Raw genomic sequence first — 21,645 nt, forward strand, 5'->3', positions numbered from 1 at the left:
TAGCGTTATATATTTGATTTCTGGTTGATCTGCTGGTGGCTGTACTTGCTGCAGTGCATCTACTAGCCAATTGTGAGCAATTTGTAGTGAGACTTGCGACCGCTGTGTTTTGCGCTTAGTGACGCACATATCCATTGCAAAGACCGAAGTGGGAAAATTTAGTAGGGGTTGGATTTCAATTAGGCACAGTCTGCCATTTGTCCTTTTTTATTTTACGTTTATTTTGTTTAATAACTCAGTGTCATCTCATCTGGCATAGTAGTGTGCTTTCATACTTGGCTAGAAAATAGCCATAGCAATAGGATAGCATTGTTTGGTTTTAAAAACTCAAAAACACAAAAAAAAAAAAAAAAAAACACAAAAAAAAGTTTAAAAAAAATTAAAGCTATAACTCTCATTTTAAAAATGTTTAACCCGAGGGCTAGGGGTAGAGGACGAGGGCGGGGACGTGGGCGTCCAACTACTGCAGGGGTCAGAGGCCGTGGTCCTGGCCGGGGTGAGACACCACCTGCTTATGAGGGAGCAGGGGAACGCCGCAGAGCTACACTCCCTAGGTTCATGTCTGAAGTTACTGGGACTCGTGGTAGAGCACTGTTGAGGCCAGAACAGTGCGAACAGGTGATGTCGTGGATTGCTGACAATGCTTCGAGCAATTTGTCCACCAGTCAGTCTTCCACGCAGTCCACCCATGTCACCGAAATCGCCACTCCTCCAGCTCCTGCACCTCAGCCTCCTCCCCCCCAGTCTGCCCCCTCCCAGGAAAATTTGGCATTTGAACCGGCATACTCTGAGGAACTGTTTTCTGGACCCTTCCCACAGTCACAAACCACTTGTCCGGTTGCTGCTGAGCAATTTTCCGATGCCCAGGTTTTCCACCAGTCACAGTCTGTGGGTGATGATGACCTTCTTGACGTAGTGGAAGTGTGTAAAGAGGTGTCCGACGATGAGGAGACACGGTTGTCAGACAGTGGGGAAGTTGTTGTCAGGGCAGGAAGTCCGAGGGGGGAGCAGACTGAGGGATCGGAGGATGATGAGGTGACAGACCCAAGCTGGGTTGAGAGGCCGGGTGAACACAGTGCTTCTGAGACGGAGGAGAGTCCTCGACCAGAACAGGTTGGAAGAGGCAGTGGTGGGGCCAGACGGAGAGGCAGGGCCAGAGCTGGTGCATCAGCGCCAAATGTGTCAACTAGTGAAGCTCCCGTGGTGAGGGCTCTTGCGGCGAGGGCTAGATCTTCAGAAGTCTGGAGGTTCTTTAAGGAAACACCGGATGACCGACGGACTGTGGTGTGCAACATTTGCCAAACCAGGATCAGCAGGGGTTCCACCACTACTAGCTTAACTACCACCAGTATGCGCAGGCATATGAATGCTAAACACCCCACTCAGTGGCAACAAGCCCGTTCACCTCCGGCCGTGCACACCACTGCTCCTTCCCCTGTGTCAGCTGATAGTCAGCCCCCTGCCCAGGACCCTGCCACAAAAACCCCATCGTCGCCTCCACGATCCTCCACAGCATCCACCAGCGTTCAGCTCTCCATACCCCAGACGCTGGAGCGGAAACGCAAATATAGTGCAACCCACCCGCACGCCCAAGCCCTTAATGTGCACATCTCCAGATTGCTTAGCCTGGAGATGCTGCCCTATAGGCTAGTAGAGACCGAGGCCTTTCGCAACCTCATGGCGGCGGCCGCCCCTCGGTATTCGGTCCCCAGCCGCCACTACTTTTCCCGATGTGCCGTCCCAGCCCTGCACCAGCATGTGTCAGACAACATCACCCGTGCCCTGACCAACGCCGTTTCTGACAAGGTCCACCTGACCACGGACACGTGGACGAGTGCTGCCGGGCAGGGCCACTATATATCGCTGACGGCACATTGGGTTAACTTGGTGGAGGCTGGGACCGAGTCTGACCCTGGGGCTGGTCATATACTGCCGACGCCGAGGATTGCGGGGCCTACCTCGGTCCAGGTGTTTCAGGCCTACTATGCCTCCTCCTCCTCCCACCCCTCCTCCACCTCCTCCTCCGAACTACCATCCGTGGGCACGGCGCCATCAGTCGGTAGCTCTAGGCACAGCAGCAGTGCCGTCGCTAAGCGACAGCAGGCGGTGCTCAAACTGCTGAGCCTAGGCGACAAAAGGCACACCGCCCAAGAGCTATTACAGGGCATCACGGCGCAGACTGATCTGTGGCTGGCACCGCTGAACCTGAAGCCAGGCATGGTTGTGTGTGACAACGGCCGTAACCTGGTGGCGGCTCTGCAACTCGGCAGACTGACACATGTGCCATGCCTGGCCCATGTGTTAAATCTGATAGTTCAGCGTTTCCTCAAGACATACCCCAATCTGTCTGATTTGCTCACGAAGGTGCGCCGCATCTGTGCGCATTTCAGGAAGTCCAGCCCAGATGCTGCCACTCTCAGGGCAGCGCAGCGCCGCCTCCAACTGCCCGCTCACCGACTGTTGTGCGACGTGCCCACGAGGTGGAATTCAACACTGACCATGTTATCCAGAGTTTACCAGCAGCGCAGAGCGATTGTAGACTGCCAGATGTCAACTTCCACCAGAAGTGGTAGTCAGGTCAGTCAGCTTCCTCAAGTCTACAATGAGGAGTGGACGTGGATGTCTGATATCTGTCAGGTGCTGAGTAACTTTGAGGAGTCAACACAGATGGTCAGTGGCGATGCCGCCATCATCAGCCTCACCATCCCGCTGCTTGGCCTGTTGAAAAACTCTCTGATCAGCATGAAGTCGGAAGCTTTGCGCTCGTCACAAGAGACGGGGGAAGAAGATTCCCTTGTTGATAGCCAAAGCACCCTCAGGTCTGTTTCTCAGCGCATATCGGAGGAGGTGGAGGTGGAGGAGGATGAGGAGGAAGAGGAGGAGAATGTTGGCGAGACACAAGAGGGGACCATTGTTGAGTCCTTCACTGTTCAGCGTGTATGGGCAGAAGAAGAGGAGTTGGAGGAGGAGGAAATGGACAGTCAGGCCAGTGAGGGGAGTGAATTCTTACGCGTTGGTACTCTGGCGCATATGGCAGATTTCATGCTAGGCTGCCTATCCCGTGACCCTCGCGTTCAAAGAATTTATTCCAGCACCGATTACTGGGTGTTCACTCTCCTGGACCCACGGTACAAGCAAAATCTTTCCACTCTCATCCCTGCAGAGGAAAGGAGTGTGAGAATGCATGAATACCAGCAGGCCCTGGTGCACAAGCTGAAACAGTATTTCCCTTCTGACAGCGCTAGCGGCAGAGTGCGTAGTTCTGCGGGAAAAGTAGCGAGGGAGAGTAGGCGAGCAGGCAGCTTGTCCAGCACTGGCAAGGGTACGCTTTACAAGGCTTTTGCCAGCTTTATGTCACCCCAGCAAGACACTGTCACCTGTCCCCAGTCTCGGCAGAGTAGGGCTGATCTTTACAGAAAGATGGTGAGGGAGTACGTAGCTGACCAAACCATCGTCCTAAATGATCACACAGCTCCCTACAACTACTGGGTTTCAAAGCTGGACATGTGGCACGAACTGGCGCTGTACGCCTTGGAGGTTCTTGCCTGCCCTGCCGCTAGCGTCTTGTCCGAGCGGGTTTTCAGTGCAGCTGGTGGCATCATCACAGATAAGCGTACACGCCTGTCGACTGACAGCGCTGACAGGCTGACGCTTATTAAAATGAATAAAGGCTGGATTTCTCAGAATTTCCAATCTCCACCAGGTGAAGGAAGCTCAACCTGAATAATTGATCCAGGGCCCACTGGCTCTTGCTATAGTACTTTATGCATTTAATTTTTCTGGAGGGCCACCTACCCGGTCCTCTGTTTGAAACAATTTTTGTGAGTGCCACATACAGGCACTCAATCTATTCCATTTTTCTGGAGGGCCACCTACCTGCTCCTCTGGTTTGAAAAATTTTTGGGACTGCCACATACAGGCACTCAATCTATTCCATTTTTCTGGAGGGACACCTACCTGCTCCTCCGGTTTGAAAACTTTTTGGGACTGCCACATACAGGCACTCAATGTATTCCATTTTACTGGAGGGCCACCTACCTGCTCCTCTGGTTTGAAACATTTTTGGGACTGCCACATACAGGCACTCAATCTATTCCATTTTTCTGGAGGGACACCTACCTGCTCCTCTGGTTTGAAAACTTTTTGGGACTGCCACATACAGGCACTCAATCTATTCCATTTTTCTGGAGGGCCACCTACCTGCTCCTCTGGTTTGAAAACTTTTTGGGACTGCCACATACATGCACTCAATCTATTCCATTTTTCTGGAGGGACACCTACCTGCTCCTCTGGTTTGAAAACTTTTTGGGACTGCCACATACAGGCACTATCCAAATTAAATTGTCTCCATAGCAGCCTCCACACGTTGTCTCCATTGCTACCTCCAAAAGTCGTCCATATAGCTGCCTCCATACATCGTCCCCTTATCAAACGAGGTGTGTCAGGCAGAAATTTGGGTTGTTTTCATGGATTCCACATCAAAGTTGTTAACTTTGTCACCACCCTGCTGTGTTATCCACAAAATATACTGGCAAACTTTTATGATTAACCGATATTATTTCAGCGCTTCTTGCGCAGCTGTTTACATTCCCCTCACCCGCCATATCCCAAACTTATAAGAACGCTACTACACTTGATCTTATACAAAAGGTTCTTAGAAGTGCTGTTTGGGGAGTAGCCTAGAGACAGGGGCTTGGATTGGCGAAAGCTCGCCTGGCTGCAGAGCGCCAGCTCCATCCCAAGATCCAACTAACATAGTTTTAACTGCAGCACCTTTAATCTACTACTAGTTCACTGCCTCCATAATAATAATAATAATAATCTTTATTTATATAGCGTCATCATATTCTGTAGCGCTTTACAAATCATAGGAAACAAATACAAATGTAATGTAACAGAGCACAACATTTGTATGGAACAACAGGAGTGAGGTCCCTGCTCGCCAGAGCTTACGGTTTATGAAGATGATGGGGTAACACGAGGTAAAAGAATATTTAATGGTCAAGCCATTCTTCTTAGGGAATAGAACAAAATATAATAAATGGAATTGCTGTCGCTTGAACCTCTCAGCCGTCATCTTATATACCAGGTCCAGGGTGAATGGGACTGCAGAGAAGTCTGGTGCCTGTTGGTTGCTGGATAACAGATGGGAGGACGACACAGGACGGGTTAGTAGAAGAGTTAAAACTTCATGCAGTTAATGAGTGTTATAGGCTTGCCTAAAGAAATGGGTTTTAAGACCACGTTTGAAACTTTGGAGGTTAGGTATTAGTCTGATAGTCCGGGGCAGAGCATTCCATAGAATTGGTGCAGCTCTAGAGAAGTCTTGGAGACGCGAGTGAGAGGTCCGCACTAGGGTAGAGGTTAATCTAAGATCACTGGCGGATCTAAGAGCACGGGTTGGGCGATAGACTGAGATAAGAGAGGAGAGGTAGGGGGGTGCAGCATTATACAGAGCTTTATGGATGAGGGTTATTATTATTTTAAACTGTATTCGAAAGGAGACTGGCAGCCAGTGCAGCGACTGGCATGAACTGTAAGCATACATGGTCCCCTTATCAAACGAGCTGTGTCAGGCAGAATTTTGGGTTGTTTTCATGGCTTCCACAACAAACTTGTTAACTTTGTCGCCACCCTGCTGTGTAATCCACAAAAAATACTGGCAAACTTTTATCATTTACCGATATTATTTCAGCGCTTCTTGCGCAGCTGTTTACATTCCCCTCACCCGCCATATCCTAAACTTATAAGAACGCTACTACACTTGATCTTATACAAAAGGTTCTTAGAAGTGCTGTTTGGGGAGTAGCCTATAGACAGGGGCTTGGATTGGCGAAAGCTCGCCTGGCAGCGGAGCGCCAGCTCCGTGCCAAGATCCAACTAACATAGTTTTAACTGCAGCACCTTTAATCTACTACTAGTTCACTGCCTCCATACATGGTCCCCTTATCAAACGAGCTGTGTCAGGCAGAATTTTGGGTTGTTTTCATGGCTTCCATGTTAACTTTGTCGCCACCCTGCTGTGTAATCCACAAAATATACTGGCAAACTTTTATCATGTACCGATATTATTTGAGCGCTTCTTGCTCACCTCCTTTGGTTCCTCTCTGCCACCCATTGGTTTGAAGCCTGAGTCCATTTAGGGTATGTCGCCATGACACTCTCTAGCCTGCTGCCGCTGCCTCTGCATGCCGTCCCCTATAGTGTCAGGGTCAATTATTGGATGTTTTAGATGCTATCTAGCTTCATTCTGTCACTCTGTCATGGCCATGCTGTTGCCCATAATTTTGGCATAATGTTGCGATTATGCAGCCTCAGAGGCATCCATGCATGCTGCCCCTGCTGTTTCCTGTCCATTTCCGTGGTGTTTCCATCCTTTTCTGAGGTTCCCAGGTGTTTGGCCAAGCTTCCCTGTGCAGAGCCTTGGTCCCCTTGAAAAATGCTCGAGTCTCCCATTGACTTCAATGGGGTTCGTTATTCGAGACGAGCACTCGAGCATCGGGAAAAGTTCGTCTCGAATAACGAGTACCCGAGCATTTTAGTGTTCGCTCATCTCTAAAAGAGACGCCTCAAGGTGGTGGACACTTGCTGAGTTCTTGCAGTAGAGGGCTCTCAATTGCTGTAGAAAATGATTAAGTATTGAAAACAAGGTATTTTTATATGGCAGCACAGATAAAGGAGCACATGGAGGCCCGGACATAACATGGCTGCTCTGTATTATGCCAAACTTCTTATAGGATGATGACAATGGAGGGCGGGATTTACTGAGCTGTTTCCTTACACCTGCATGTGATATCCATTTACGTACCAGTCTGCCTACAGCCCTCTGAAGAACTAATAAAACTTTATCTCTCTTATCACAGTACAGAATAAAGAGTCTAACAGGATGAATATAACATATATACAATAATCAGAAAATCATAGAAATCAGGAAATATAAATCCACATGTCAAGTTTTAAAAGTAACTTTCAGTGGATTCTTTCATGTACCTGGAAGCAATATTCTAGAAGACACTAGAAATCAACCAATGTGTATTCATAATTTAGTGCGTATCACATACAGGACAATAATCAGACTATGCTACTGAATATACGCAAGCAATGGAAACTGTATAACTTCCTGTGCTTGTGTCGGTTTATTCTAGGACCTGTATACATTTCACAACTTACCACATGTCACCATCTACGAGGGTCTTATCATTGGGGGCCCCTGCATGTCCGTAATGGAGAACAGAGGAGTTATCACCACTGTAGGAAGTAGACACAATAAAATAAAATTAAAAGCAAGAACTACTAGGATCAACGATTGTTAATAAAAGTATAAGCATGTTCTTCTATCGATGACCGCCGGGGGCGCTGTTACATTAAAAAACAAGGGACAGCTCAGCTAAAGTCAACAAGTAAAAATAATATTCTCAATCATACAAATCCATGCAAAAAGAGTCAAAGTTTACTTTATAGAATCAGGAAAAAAAGGCATTGCAATTAAGATAACGTATCAGTGTTAAAGAAAATCAATGTTATTGCTTGTATAATGAAAATTATGTATAAAATTAGTTTGATTTCACATGGACATACACCCTTGTTGGCAGCTCGACAGTCATTGGCATTTGAGCACCACTGACTGTTTGAGACTGCAAACTGGAAACAATGACCTCCTGCCTGAGACCATATGACTGAATGGCGATGTGTACTATCTGCTCAAACAAAGGCTAGTACATGTCCTAAAAAACAGTTGTGTGAGGGTAGGCTTATTCACAGTTTTCTAGATCTCTGCTTGCTGTCATTCCATGGAAAACTTCTATGTTAACTTCCAATATTTCCCTAGTCATGTGATGACACACACAATCGCACGGCTCTGATTACTCTGATACTATCGGCTCGTGTACCTGCGCGTCCATCACGTGACCATGAACACATTTCTATCTACAGGAAGTAAACATAAAAGATTCTTATAGAAGGACAACAAAAAGATATCTAGAAAACTGTGAGGAATTGATACAAAAAGTATACTGGAAAATTGTATAACTTTTTATCATACAAACAATAACATTTATTGTAACTGTTGACTGTAGGATATACAGGTGAGGGAGAAAGGGGGGATTAAGGCTCAAAATTATTGCTTCTTAAAAGCTTTCAGATGACTTTTTGGGATTTGATTCTTTTTATCTATCTCGTTCAGCTAGCAGTATACCAGTCCCATGACTATACCCTGGTGTGTAGGTACAGGCACAAGCACTATCCTCTCGGGAATGATGTTGTTCCTCACACATAAAGAGGCAGTGATGCTCTTCATGGCCAGACCCTGCGTGCTGCAGGGCCAGCTCTCCGCTCCATCAAACTCCACTTACAAGACAGGTATAAATCTGTGGGTTTACTGCCCTCTGCTCTCACTAGGAATCAATCCCTCCCCCTTGTTTTTAATCTTCAGCGAGTAAAGGGAAAAAATGAAAAATAGATCGGTCTTGTCACACTGGTTACATGTCTGCGTCTACAACCTTTAAAGAGACAAGATAAAGGAGCTGTCATTGCTTTACAAGAAAGGACTGTGTGCCTCAGAGAGAAGCAGAACATCATAGGCCAGATATGTAACCGCAGGGCATAGCGACCCATCCCTGTGTACATATTTAGACTTGTAATTATAGCAGAATATTACAATATGTACATACATTACACAGTGCTGTAGGTGAATCAAAGGGTCAGAGACTCAATTTAATCCAGAAACTATAGGAACACAAAGCTGCTACTAGAGTTTTTGCATATAATGTTTATCTTATAGATGAGGGTTCATATGTAGCATAGTAGAGTTGGTCTCTGGTCCTAAGTCATGGTGGCATCACAGCGAATAAGAGCCAACATATAGCAAACCAATTGGGATACATCATATCCTATCAGATTCCATTGATGAGGAAAGGCTGCCATCTTGCAGACATTATATACAAACTACCAAACAGTATTGGTCATATTTGCCTGAGTGCACCGAATGACAAGTGCTGTACAATTTCTTTTACTCATTCTTGCTGTTATTCAAACTCATCTGTGTACTGTAAGGATGTATTACAATGTCACCTATATGAATGAATCCCTCCTTAGACTAGAGAATCTCCTTATTTCCATTACATGATGATGCAGGCAGCATCTGTACAGGTCTGCCCAAAAGTTTGAGACTACAAATACAGGAAAAGAATATGTCTACATTTGATGTATATGCTGTTTTCTGTTTGTATATTTGCATGTTATGGTCCCAGTTGACACTATGGGGGAGATTTATCATGTGCCACAGTATGATAGCGGCCACGCCCCAGCGTCCGGCCAGATACATGAATAGACTTAGGCCTGGCAAAACTACGCCTGGTCCGACCTGGCATAGTTTTGCTTGAACACCTGAGCCTGCCCCCTCCACACCATGGTGTATTCATAATTTTAATCGTAAATTCTTGCACTGCGCATTCTATGTCTGACAAACTGGGGTAAAAGCAGTGATAAATCTCCCCCTATAGACCTACTAACGTGCTATGGAAACTATGTCCAGTGGAAAGGACTTGCAGCAGAATATATATCCAAAGCAAGACAACTTACTTGGTGAATATTCCAAGAAGTTTACACTTTGCATCTGAAAGAATAACCTCCACTCCAAAAGGTGTGGCACTGCAGATTTTGTAGAGGATTCTTAGCAAAATCCACAACTGAGAAGAGTTATATGTGTACATACCCTAGTAACACTGAGCTAGGAATGCAGGTTTTTAATCTACGGAAAATCGCAAGTAAAAAAAAAAAAATGAGTGATATCCCTGGTAAATCAAATTGTCTTTGTACTTTAACCTCTTAGAATAAAGTCTAATTTGTTTATCCTCTGGAAATGTCAGCGACGTCAATCTTGCAGTCAAGGTACACAGAGCCGACTCTTGCCTGCAGCCATCTGCATATTCACTGTGCGCTCTGTGGGTGAGGGTCTTACATGCGCCCACAATGTGTTTTCTACGCTGCCCTGAGACACTTGTTGCACAAATGAATATGTCCTAGATGAATGGCATGGCTGATTTGTGGAGCAATATCCAGGCATTCAAGTAACATTACTGTTTGGTAGGTAACATAAAGTTTACTTAATGTAAGTTGCTATAGCAAATAATGTTGACAGATCCAAGTAGAAATGTACTGCTTTTACATAAAAGCCCAACTGCTGAGTTACCCACCGATTATGAGAATGGACCCTCAGAAATCCAGAGAACGGGAGTCCATTTTCAATACTGTGTGGAGTGGCAGGATGAGCATTCAATGCTATGCTAGTGTCGGGAATTGCCCAGCACAGCGCTCGGCTATCTCTGGCCCTCATAAATAGATTGAATGGGAGAGCTACAGATAGAGAGCACTGCTCTGTAATTTTCAACATTCTCATACAATAGAACGGAGCAATAGGACCAGTGTCGTCCTCGGGCTCCTTGGCCCACAAGATCAAATAATTCTGGTGGTCCATCATTCTTCATCCTATGTTAATAGACCCCATCAGCCTATAAATTTGGTTGTCTTATGCTGCATTTTTGGGGTCAAAAAGGGTCTGGGTCCACCGGAGGATCCTCTGTTTGGACAGTCGAACACTGTTGAGGACATATACTCTTCCTGCTGTTCCAGCCTTTAGTGAGAATGGGTTTTCTGTTCTCCGGATTGAGGGGGATCCTGCTTTGGTGGTCAGTTGGTCCCAGTAATAGGACCCTCAACGATCACTTAGCTATCCCATTTCTTGTGGATAGGGGATTACCTACAAATTTCGTACAAGCCAACTGAAATATTTACATCCAAATATTTAAGTCCCAATATTTCTGGCATATCTTTAGACAAAAAGTTGAGGTGTACAGGGAAAACCGTAAAGTACCAATACTTTCTTAGAAACGAATAATCAATCAAAGACAGATGTAAGAAGCTTGGTTCTACAAAATAAAATTTTTGTCCATAGACAGATGGTAGTATCATATTAGTAAGATTTTTGTATGTAGGGAGCATTATTATTATAATTATATTCAGTACAATGGGGGGAATTTATCATTGTATTTGTACACTGGTTTTCTGATGTGAAAGGAATGAAAAAGTTGCACAGCCAGGAATTGTGACTTTTTTATCCCCCTCCACTGCCCTCATGCCAATTGAGTGGGGAGGATGCATGGAGTGGTCTGGGGGTAACAGGCTATAGCAAAATTCTACATCAGGCCGGACACCGCATACAATTTACACAGGCGCCTCTTAGTATGTGAGAAGTATAGCGTGTCATTTGGGAGTATCACGCCTGGCGTACAATGCCCCCGATGACAGAAGCCATTATATATATTTACGGATTAGTTAAAAATAAAAATTCACTACTGGGCAGTAAGGGACACGGGGTTGAGGGGAAAGCCTGAATATTGTTACATCTCTTAAGCTTGTCCCTCCTACATTGTACTATATATGTACATACCTGCCACAAATGCAAGTGTATGAGCTGTGTCTCATTCCTCCTCTTGCGTAGCAATAGTTTAAAAACACACTGAAAAAAAAGAAAGAAATTATGATGAGAGGTAAAAATAAAAGCCCAACATAGAAGTAAAATTCACACATTCACAAATTACAACAAATCATCTGGTCAGTTGATCAAGTATCAGGAGAGATACTGTAAACCATAGTATTTCTTTTTACCAAAAACATCATTTTGTGTTACAACTAGAGATCACAACTAAATACCATAGGGTGGAGACCGCAACTGGAGACCACCGGGTGGAGACCGCAACTGGAGACCACCGGGTCGAGACCACAACTGGAGACCACCGGGTCGAGACCACAACTGGAGACCACCGGGTCGAGACCACAACTGGAGACCACCGGGTCGAGACCACAACTGGAGACCACAGGGTGGAGACCACCGGGTCGAGACCAAAACTGTAGAACACAGGGTGGAGACCACAACTGTAGACCACAGGGTGGAGACCACAACTGTAGACCACAGGGTGGAGACCACAACTGGAGACCACAGGGTAGCGAACACAACTGGAGACCACAGGGTGGAGACCACAACTGGAGACCACAGGGTAGCAAACACAACTGGAGACCACAGGGTAGCGAACACAACTGGAGACCACAGGGTAGCGAACACAACTGGAGACCACAGGGTAGCGAACACAACTGGAGACCACAGGGTAGCGAACACAACTGGAGACCACAGGGTAGCGAACACAACTGGAGACCACAAGGTCAGATCAGTTTATTAAACAATTATGTTACTGCACAAATTAGATTAATTACAAAAAAAGCTAGCGCAATTTCTTTTTCTTACTTTTTCTGTGTAAAAATGCTACATTCGCCATGTTTTTAGGAAGCTCTGCAGTCATTTGCTATTTGTGGTCAAGTCACCAATGAGGCAAGTGGCTGCAGTGGTCACCTGCTTAAGAACAGGACGTCATCACTTCTAGAAGGAGGGACCGGAATGCAGGTATGGAAAAAGGAAAGTACCAATTTTTTATTATTCTTATTTAAGTATTTGGTAAGTAATTTACACTGACATGCCCTTTAAATTATTAACAAATATTAATAATTGAACACATCAAAATGCCAGACAATTACTGAAGACAGTCCTAATAACACACACAATCACCGTTCTAGAAATGCGCTCATATTAGCCCATCGGTCATCTATAGTCCTATGCCATGCAGTAAATGTAGTTGGCTAAAGGAACCACCTGGATAAGTAAAATAATGAAATGTAAATTTATTAGCAAAAAGTAAACCAGCTTTCTGGCACTCCCTTACGGCGGCGCTATTTAGTCTTCACAGATAACAAGCTTTACTTAGATCCATTGTGTGAAAAGTTTTCTGCGAGCAATAGTAAATATGCATGGAGTCTAATTAGCGTGAGATTACAGAGCGTTCTGTCTAAGCTGCGTGGATTCATTTTTCACTGTTAATTTTGCTAAAATAAATAGCTGTGCCGGGCCCATGTTTTGGCTGCTAATCAAAGCAGGCCAGATTTCATGGAGAAGATCCCAGAGGAGAAGGTGGTATTGTCTTATCTGTGCACCAACCAGCAGGCTTAAAACACAAAATTTCACAGTGTTTGCCGCTCCAAGGAACAGCGGTAACCGCGCCTGTTTGGACTCTTTTCCGCCTATCGTTTTGCTATGGGAAATGGAAATTTACTTATTGACTTAAAATGTTGTAGTGGATCTGTAGAAGGGGCAGAGATGGCAGAGGGGTCAAGGATTTAGCTAATAGATGCCCCTCTGTCACACAAGAGAAGCGGAGCCAGAAGATAGTAGGAGATTTACATCTACTTCATAGACTGTTTTAATCCTCAAGATATTAACCACCACAAAAACGGAAAAACATTTTTTTATGTAAATAGACAGAAACCATTTTCAGGAGTAATTAATTTCATTTCATTTCATTAGAACAGCCAGTTGTATAATGCCACTTTTACACCACTAGAGGGAGCTCATTGAATAATGTTCGTACAATACATTCATTATACTGCCTTTAAAGGGTTAGATTTTTAAAAATCTTTTTTATTTAACAGTCAGTCCACGGAAATAACACTGTCATAACTACCATATAATTGTATAGGTTTTATAGGTTTAAAACTTGCAGATAGCAAGTATGTGGCACCGCTTTAATATTATTTTAGGATTGTTTTTCTAGGTTAAACAGAATCAGAGATATTTGCTTTTTATTTAAAAAAATGTGATTTTTAAATACAGATCTGATACAAATAATATCTCAGAACTGTAACTTTAACAATGGATATCTGCGGTGGAGTTTCACCTAAAAACATACTCCTGATGTGATATTAGAGGGGAGATTGTGTTTCTAGGAGCCATGGTACAGGAGATATTACCAGTTGAAGTGAGTCAAACTCAGCCTGTGAGCTGAAGGCAGAAAGCCGGAGGAGCTGCATAAGTACATGCATTCTCTGCCTCGGTCTTGGGAACCTAGAAAATGGTGATGGATTTAACATATTTTGGCAAATGTTTATACCTTTCAGGTAAATCCCTTTCCAGAAGCAGAAGTGGTGATGTACTGTTTAGTAGCAGCTAGTAATGGCAATGACATATACATATTTTTCTACTTGCTGAGACCAATCTATAACATGTCACCGAGGAACAGATCATTGGGGAGGCCACTTCACGATCCAGTAGGGACCAAAACTGTTTTCTAAACATCTATCCTGTGATGGGTGTAAGAATTGCAGGTGTAAGACTGCTGCAGATGCTTATTATATTAACCTGCAGACTACCGGTAACTGGCTATTCAGATTAAGCAGGGCAGAGGTGACATTAAAGGGAACCTGTCACCAGGTTTTCACATTTCACATCCTGCAGCAGTCTTCAAATGGTTTATAAAGTTGTTTTGTATTTTAAAAATCCATAGGTTATATTCACATAAAATGTAGTTTTAAAAAGTAGCTGGCACCCTGCCAGAACACTAACCTGGTCACAGGGGCTGTCTCTATTTTCAGTTAATCACTGAGTGGCTCGGCCAGTTTCTCCAGAAGCTCCCTCATTCCCCCTTCCTCCAGTTTGCTAGTGCTGTGCTTGTGCACTCTGCACAAGAGAGAAGGGAGGGGGGAAGAGGGAACTAATGAAAATAACATACACCTTCTGCGACTCGGTTGCCCTTCCTGGCAGGGTGCAAGCTACTTTTTAAAACTGCATTTTATGTAAATATAAGCTATGCATTTTCAAAATCAAAACAACTTTATAAACCATTGTAAGATTTCTGCAAGAACCTGTCAGATTTACAGGTGAAAACCGGATGACAGGTTCCCAGGCTCTAGAGTTATAAAAGTTATGCTAATAACCCTGGGGCACTCAGGCTATGTCACCCAAGCGCCTTACAGTGCCTAGTATTTTAATTTACGCACTCCCCCTGTAGCGTAAGGATTGGTGTAGGCCGTACCATTAGCGCTACAGGAGTAGTGCATGAATTAAATATGATGCTCCCTGAGGCTCTCAGGTGACATAGCCCAATTTCCTCAGGGTAATTAGCATAACTTTTATAACAATTTTTCCGCAATTGTGTTGTTATAATAAAAAAAGCCCTGATAACATCATCAGGAATTTCTTTTTAGGATGCATCAGTAAACTGATGGTACCATATTTTTCAGACTTTAAAGCGCACAAAAAATCCTTTGATTTTCTCTGAAATCAAAGGTGCGCCTTATAGTCCAGTGTGCCTTATACCGTACTTACATACAACAGCTGTCTTGAACTGTGCACAGGCCTGCCACCTGCTCGTCATTGATCCATAATCAGGTGTGCCTTATAATCCGGTAACCTTATATATGAACATAGACGCTTCCGCAGGCATTTATTGATGGTGCGCCTTATAATCCGGTGCCTCTTTTAGTCCGCAAAAATACTGTAGATAATCCTTAAAGAGAACCAGCCACCAGCAATTTTCCTCTACAAACCTCACACAGTTCCTTTTAGAAGCCTTTATACATTTTCCACTGAAGCCTCCATCCATGGGATTATAAACAACATTCTTCTAAAAAAGACTTTTATTGGTGTCCTCTGTTCCAGTCATGGAGATGCAGTATTTAGCATTCAGTATTTAGAAGCCAAGATCTTGCTGTATTTTTCTTTCTTTGCTTATTATTCCTACCCTGAAAAGCTTGGGCACTGGAATAGTCCAAAAATCTATGATGCTATTGTGTTTTTTAATGTTATTCTTAAGTTAAGAATGTCTACAATTTTGTCCAGTGGTTTTTGATTTAAGATTCATGCTACAGCAACCATCTGTATCCAACTGATCATTCCTGATCCCACATGCAAAGCCCACCATTGCCCCAGTTGAGAATTTCATTCTGTAATAAAACATCTGAAGGTCAATTATATTCATGGACGTGTTAAATTATCATTATATGCTGTGCAAACACCAGAGGATGCAGCAGGAATGATCACATTCACAGCTCGGCATCTGGTTCAGCAGAATTTAAGCGATGGGTATTCCGAGGCAAGATGCAATCTGCTGTTTTCATTAGGTAAGGATACACCTTGATAGCAGATGAAGGTTAGCAATTACTAATATACTTTAAAGACTTGGAATATTAGGCTGGGTTAACATGCTTCAATATGTGACTGTCCACTAAAGATTGTTTCCCCTATGCAGGGCAGTTTCTAGGTAATTTACGCCACAGGGCCAATCTCAGAAAAGTGTCCCCAATGTCCCCAATTAATTATAGCAATTGTAGAATATCAATCATCCTCAAAAGATATCACAAAAGTACTTCCGGATGTATAGTTTATAGTGTGTGCAGTGCCATCCCACTAGATTGGTCTAGACCAGTGGTGGCGAACCTATGGCATGGGTGCCAGAGGTGGCACTTGGAGCAGTTTCTGTGGGCACTCAGGCCATCCCCCCAATTTCACCAAACAGGACCACATCCACCAAATCTTTCTGCAGTCCCAAGAAAATTAAGGGATGCTGCTCTCACTGCTATTTTAAAGCAACACTTCACTGGCTGTTTGAAACTGCAGGAAAAGTGAGAAGGTGTTGACTGAACTGCATTGTCTTTGGAGGTCATCTTGCTAGACCCACCATTCTTTAAGGAGAGAAGCTACAATGATGGTCTGAATTTGCTCACCTTCTTTCAACTGCATTGGTGGCCTTAGGAGAGCCAATTGAGTTATGTTGAAGAACAGGTAACAATAAGTTACTGCTTGAAATGCCATGTTGGCACTTCATGGTAAATAAGTGGATTCTGGTTGTAGTTTGGGCACTCGATCTCTGAAAGGTTTGCCATCACTGGTCTAGACAATGCATCCCAATAACTAATTTCATCATAAACAGAGAATCCCCCCACCCCATTTAATTAAAAAATGTACATTGTCTTTCAAATCACATAATAGTGTCTGCCGTGAATTATTGTAATAGTGCAGTACATAAATATAAAACCAGAGCCACAAAACAGAAATACCAGGATAGAGCTCAATATAAAAATACAGCACCAAACAATGAAGAGAAACACAGCACCAGGATAGGGGCGTAACTACAGGGGTAGGAGCCATAGCAGCTACTATGGGGCCCACAGTATGAGGGAGATCCGGCATAAGGGCTAATACACTTGACACTGTGTTCTAACCACATGCTGACCAGGTCCCTTAGACCTCTATGGGGGCCATGAATCTCTCATCTCTACTTCCTGCCATCTACTATGTAAACTCTGTATGTATGTATGGGTGTGTGTGGTGTAAACATACTGGGGCAAATTTACTTACAGTGCCGCAGGAGTTCACCGATAATGCACTGTGCCGCGATTCACAAAAATTGTGTGCCCAACATCTTGCATGTGTCGCTTCCCCGCTGAGGTCCGCCGGAGTTCGCCATCTTTTTAGTGGGGCATCTAAGTGCTTGGGCTTGCAACACAATTTGAAAGTTAAATCCCGCGCTCCGAAGGCACGCCCCCTAAATGTGTTGCATGGAAGCCAGCGCAGCTGTGCCATAAAATGCCAAAAATGCAAACACTTAATAAATGTCTGCGCTGAGTATTTAAGAAGTACAACCCGTGTAATCCCCGAAAAAGATGAACAGTCTGATGAAAGTGAGCAGCAGACCCTTAGTAAATGAGCCCCATTGTGTGTGTGTATGATATTGCATGTATGTAATGTATGTATTTGCTGCATATATCTGTAAATGTGATGTGTATATGCTCTATATTGTATGTGTGTATACACGCATATTCTGTGCATATATGTGTGTATAAGTGTGTGTAAGATTGTATAAACTTGCATGATTGCAGATACTGTATGTGTATGAATATAAGTATATAAATGTGTGTTATTGTAATATACAAATATGTATATTTCTTTAAGGTGGACACAGACACTATATATATGCAGCGCCCCAACACAGACTCTATGGACGTCGTGCTTGCGCACTGGTGTATGATAGCCCCCAACAACCCTAGGGGCGAAGCCAAGGCGGTCCAGATGTACTTCGTCAGGGCAGCACTCTGTGTTTTTCTACAAGTGCGCCGATGCAGGGACATTAACATTCCCCCCCCCCCAACCTGGCATGGAGGTGCCGGAAGGGCGGTTCAATAAGTACCCGTGTTAGAAATAGTCCCCTTTTAGAAAGATACACTTCTCCCAACGTTCCTTCCATTTTTTTTAACCCCTCCAAAAAATAGGCTGTCAAACTCTCCAAAATATGCCCCGGTCTCGGCGATGATTTCCTAGTTTGAGCTAAATTCTCCCCCCCCCCCCCCGAGCCATTTCTTCATGTTAGGGAACAAGAAAAGGTCGCAGGGAGCCAGACTGGGTGAACACAGGGGTGCGACATCAATTCATAACGCAATTCATGCAGTTTGGCGCCGACAATTCCGGATGAATGTGCTGGTGCATTATCGTGTTGAAACAGCACCTTCTTTTTCGCCAAGTGCGGCTGTGTCTCCTTCAATATTTTGTTGAAGCGGTGCAATAACTCGCTGTAGTATTATCCAGTGATCGTTCTTCCTATTTCTAAAAAATCCATGAGGATGACGCCTTTCGCATCCCAAAAAATTGTCACCATGACCTTTCCGGCTGATGAGACCTTCTTCGCCTTCTTTGGAGCAGAGTCTCCCAGAAAAATGGACGCAAAAACTCCTTCGGTTCTCGCTTAAATTGCTCCAAACACTGCTTTGAAGTTAACAGCTGCATCCGCTTGTTGTCCACCGTGATCAATAGCGGCACCCACCAGGCCAACAATTTTTTCATTGCCAACATATCATGTAAAATATAAATTGCAGTTACAGTCGACACACCTACAGCCTCTGCTACTCCGCGCACTTTTGTTCGTCGATCAGAGAGTATCATGACTTTTTGAATAATTTCCTCAGTAACCATGTCTGCCGCATTTTTTCCCACCCAAAAACAAAAAGCGAATTAGCGAACGATACTACTCTTTTTCCATCTTAGCGAAAAACATGAAAAACGTTTTACTCAAATGGCTGCCAAATTCAAACTAAGCTATCAGTCTGCAATTTGTTTTGCCGTCGTTTGATAGATGGCAGACACAATGATAACACCAACTTCCCTCAGGTTATTGTACCACCCTCGTATATACACATACATGTATACATACATACATATACATATATATACATATATATATATATATATATATATATACATACATATATATACACATACATACATTCACTGTGCCCCAACAGACACTATATACACACTGCGCCCCAACACAGGCACTGTAAATACACTGTGACCCAACCCAGACACTATGGGGGAGATTTATCATACACTGGCGCTTGTGTGCCAGCATGTGTTAGACGCCATGCCCACCCCCATCCCGCCAGATACATCAGGAAGCTTAGACCTCCAGATGAATCATTTGGGCGGCTGCAGAAAAATCTTACTTCTATAGTAAGGAAGCAGGCACAGATAGGAACGCCCCATGCCCATCCACAGATGCACCCCTTCACGCCCATATGGGGTGGAGTAGCCGCAGCCGCAGTGAGCAAGAAACTGCGATCATTTCAGTGCTTCTACACCAGAAACTCCCCCTATATTTACACTACATACACATATATTCAGCATCTGTGTTGGGGCACAGTGAGTGTATATATATATATATACACATACACACACATATACATGGCCATATACACATACACACATATACAAAAACCTCCCCCACCCTCTTCCTCCAGCTTCTCCTAGTGGCTGCATGTCATCATTACGGTGCAGGGTCACAGAGAGTGCTCTCCATAGGAGCTCACAGACAGAGCCCTGTGCAGCACACCATCATTATCAAACAATATACTACACAAGATACTAAACAATGGGCTAGACACTGCAGAATGGAAGCTGTGTACACAAAATATTATTATGACATAAGTACTAAGAAATAGTCATAAAAATGACATCTAGATATCACATCAGAGTATTTCACTGTGAACCTTTATTCATACAGACTCGTAAGATATAAAACATGTCTACTAATATAAAAACAAGCTTTACTGTATCTCCCCCGTCTGAAGCATCACTCCTTAAACTGATTACAAGGCTTTAATTGTTCCGCAAAATCCACATCTGACACAGTACAAGACATGGTGAGAAGAGGAGCAGACGTCCACGATAATGAGATTATTGCTTAAGAAAACCCCCAAGTTATAAACCTGTCACCTTGTCTGGATATCAGTTTTATTAAAACCAACGCAATCGTCGCATTAGGCCTCATTAGTGCAATCTATATTCCACGTTAGCAGGTCCCAAACCTATCATCTCGTACCTTCAGCAACACTTGGATTTAAAAAGAGCATCATTAATTTATTGAGGTGATTAAAATCTTGGCACAGCACAGGCGAGGTATGGGACAAGAGCCTTTGTAGACTATCCCCAATATAAGATCTGACTGACAGCCCTGGAAGGTGAAGGATTCATAGGGAGCCCTAGAGGGAAGCCCACTTATATCTAGCCCTCAGGTAATGTACAGAAGGGCTGTTAAACTAAGCAAGAACTTGAATAAAATAGACTTAAGGAAAAAAACACTGCAAGTTACAATATTATGAAGCCTCTGATGGGTTCAAGTAGTACAGGAAATAAAGAGAAGGTTCATCCTACAACCTGTGCTATACTGGCTCCCAGCACAGGACATAATAGGAACATTGGTTACCTTGACAGATTTACAGGACATGATATCAAAGACATTAGTCTGAGTTCATTACCACTAGACTGAAAAAGTGATGACAAGCAAAGAGAAAGGGTTAAATGCACACAACTGGATGCGTTGTGTGTCCGTCTCAATACTCCCCCTCTCCGAGCACACAATGTGCCCAATATATTCCTAAAATCGAGCACCCAAATAAACTCTACACTAGTTGTGGCCCGACATGGAATTGCATTATGACCTGAGCGAGGAACCTGCCATAGGCAATAGTTAATACACTTCCTGCTCCCCTCGGTGTCCACTTGGAGTGAGGGTGACCCAAGTGCAGCAACCAACCAAGTCATCACCAACTTTGTACATAGTCTCCTTTCATTACATTTTAATAAAATGTAATTAATATTTTAGTAAAATAACCTAAGCTGCAATACCACTTATAGCCCATTCACACAGGTGGCACTGTGTGCATTTGCACAAAAGATCTATCCAGATCTTGAGTAGTCAATTAACAATAATTACATTTGTTCTGTGATTCTGGGTAGGTTCTACTATCAAGGGGAACTCATGCCGTTATAGTTGTGAAGAAAAATCCTTAAAAATATATGGAACTTGTACTCATCAGCAACTCACATTAAAAAAGTTAAATTATATATTTTGTTCTATCTTTTTTTATAAAACTATACTGTATAATGACTGAAGAATTGTAGTCAATGATATCTTATATTGACAATTAATTGGACAGTAAAGAGCTAGACACACAGCCTAAAATAAATGAGACAAAAAATATATTATCACTCTTTAGAGGAGGGATCTTGAGAAATATGATGGTCCTTCTACCAAAACTCCTTATTTACCTTTTTGGCCATCTTCACCTCGCTTCTGGCAAAGACAGAAAATCTAAATCCCTGTCAGTTCTAACTTTGCTAAAACGATGTAGATATTTCTTGGGGCAATATGGATACTTGACATCTCGGCTTTAGAAGCGTAGAAACATCACCATGGTGCCCTAGTCACAGCATAT

General features: G+C 43.7%; 1 protein-coding gene and 1 long non-coding RNA gene across 2 annotated transcripts in view; one reads left to right on the forward strand and one right to left on the reverse strand.

Annotated features, from left to right (window-relative positions):
* Positions 1-21,645, reverse strand: part of PEPD (peptidase D) — a 185,381-nt gene that overhangs the window by 55,563 nt on the left and 108,173 nt on the right. The window contains exons 10-11 of the mRNA XM_072117244.1: positions 11,447-11,515; positions 7,171-7,248 (exon numbers count right to left, since the gene is read on the reverse strand). Of these exons, the coding sequence (XP_071973345.1) occupies positions 7,171-7,248; positions 11,447-11,515 (147 nt within the window). The remainder of the gene's footprint in view (positions 1-7,170; positions 7,249-11,446; positions 11,516-21,645) is intronic.
* The window catches only part of LOC140070584 (uncharacterized), a 67,495-nt gene continuing 57,991 nt past the window's right edge, over positions 12,142-21,645 (forward strand). The window contains exons 1-2 of the long non-coding RNA XR_011848950.1: positions 12,142-12,215; positions 12,338-12,454. This is a non-coding gene — a long non-coding RNA (uncharacterized lncRNA). The remainder of the gene's footprint in view (positions 12,216-12,337; positions 12,455-21,645) is intronic.

This window comes from Engystomops pustulosus, chromosome 7 (assembly GCF_040894005.1).
Source record: "Engystomops pustulosus chromosome 7, aEngPut4.maternal, whole genome shotgun sequence".
Lineage (NCBI taxonomy): Eukaryota > Metazoa > Chordata > Amphibia > Anura > Leptodactylidae > Engystomops > Engystomops pustulosus.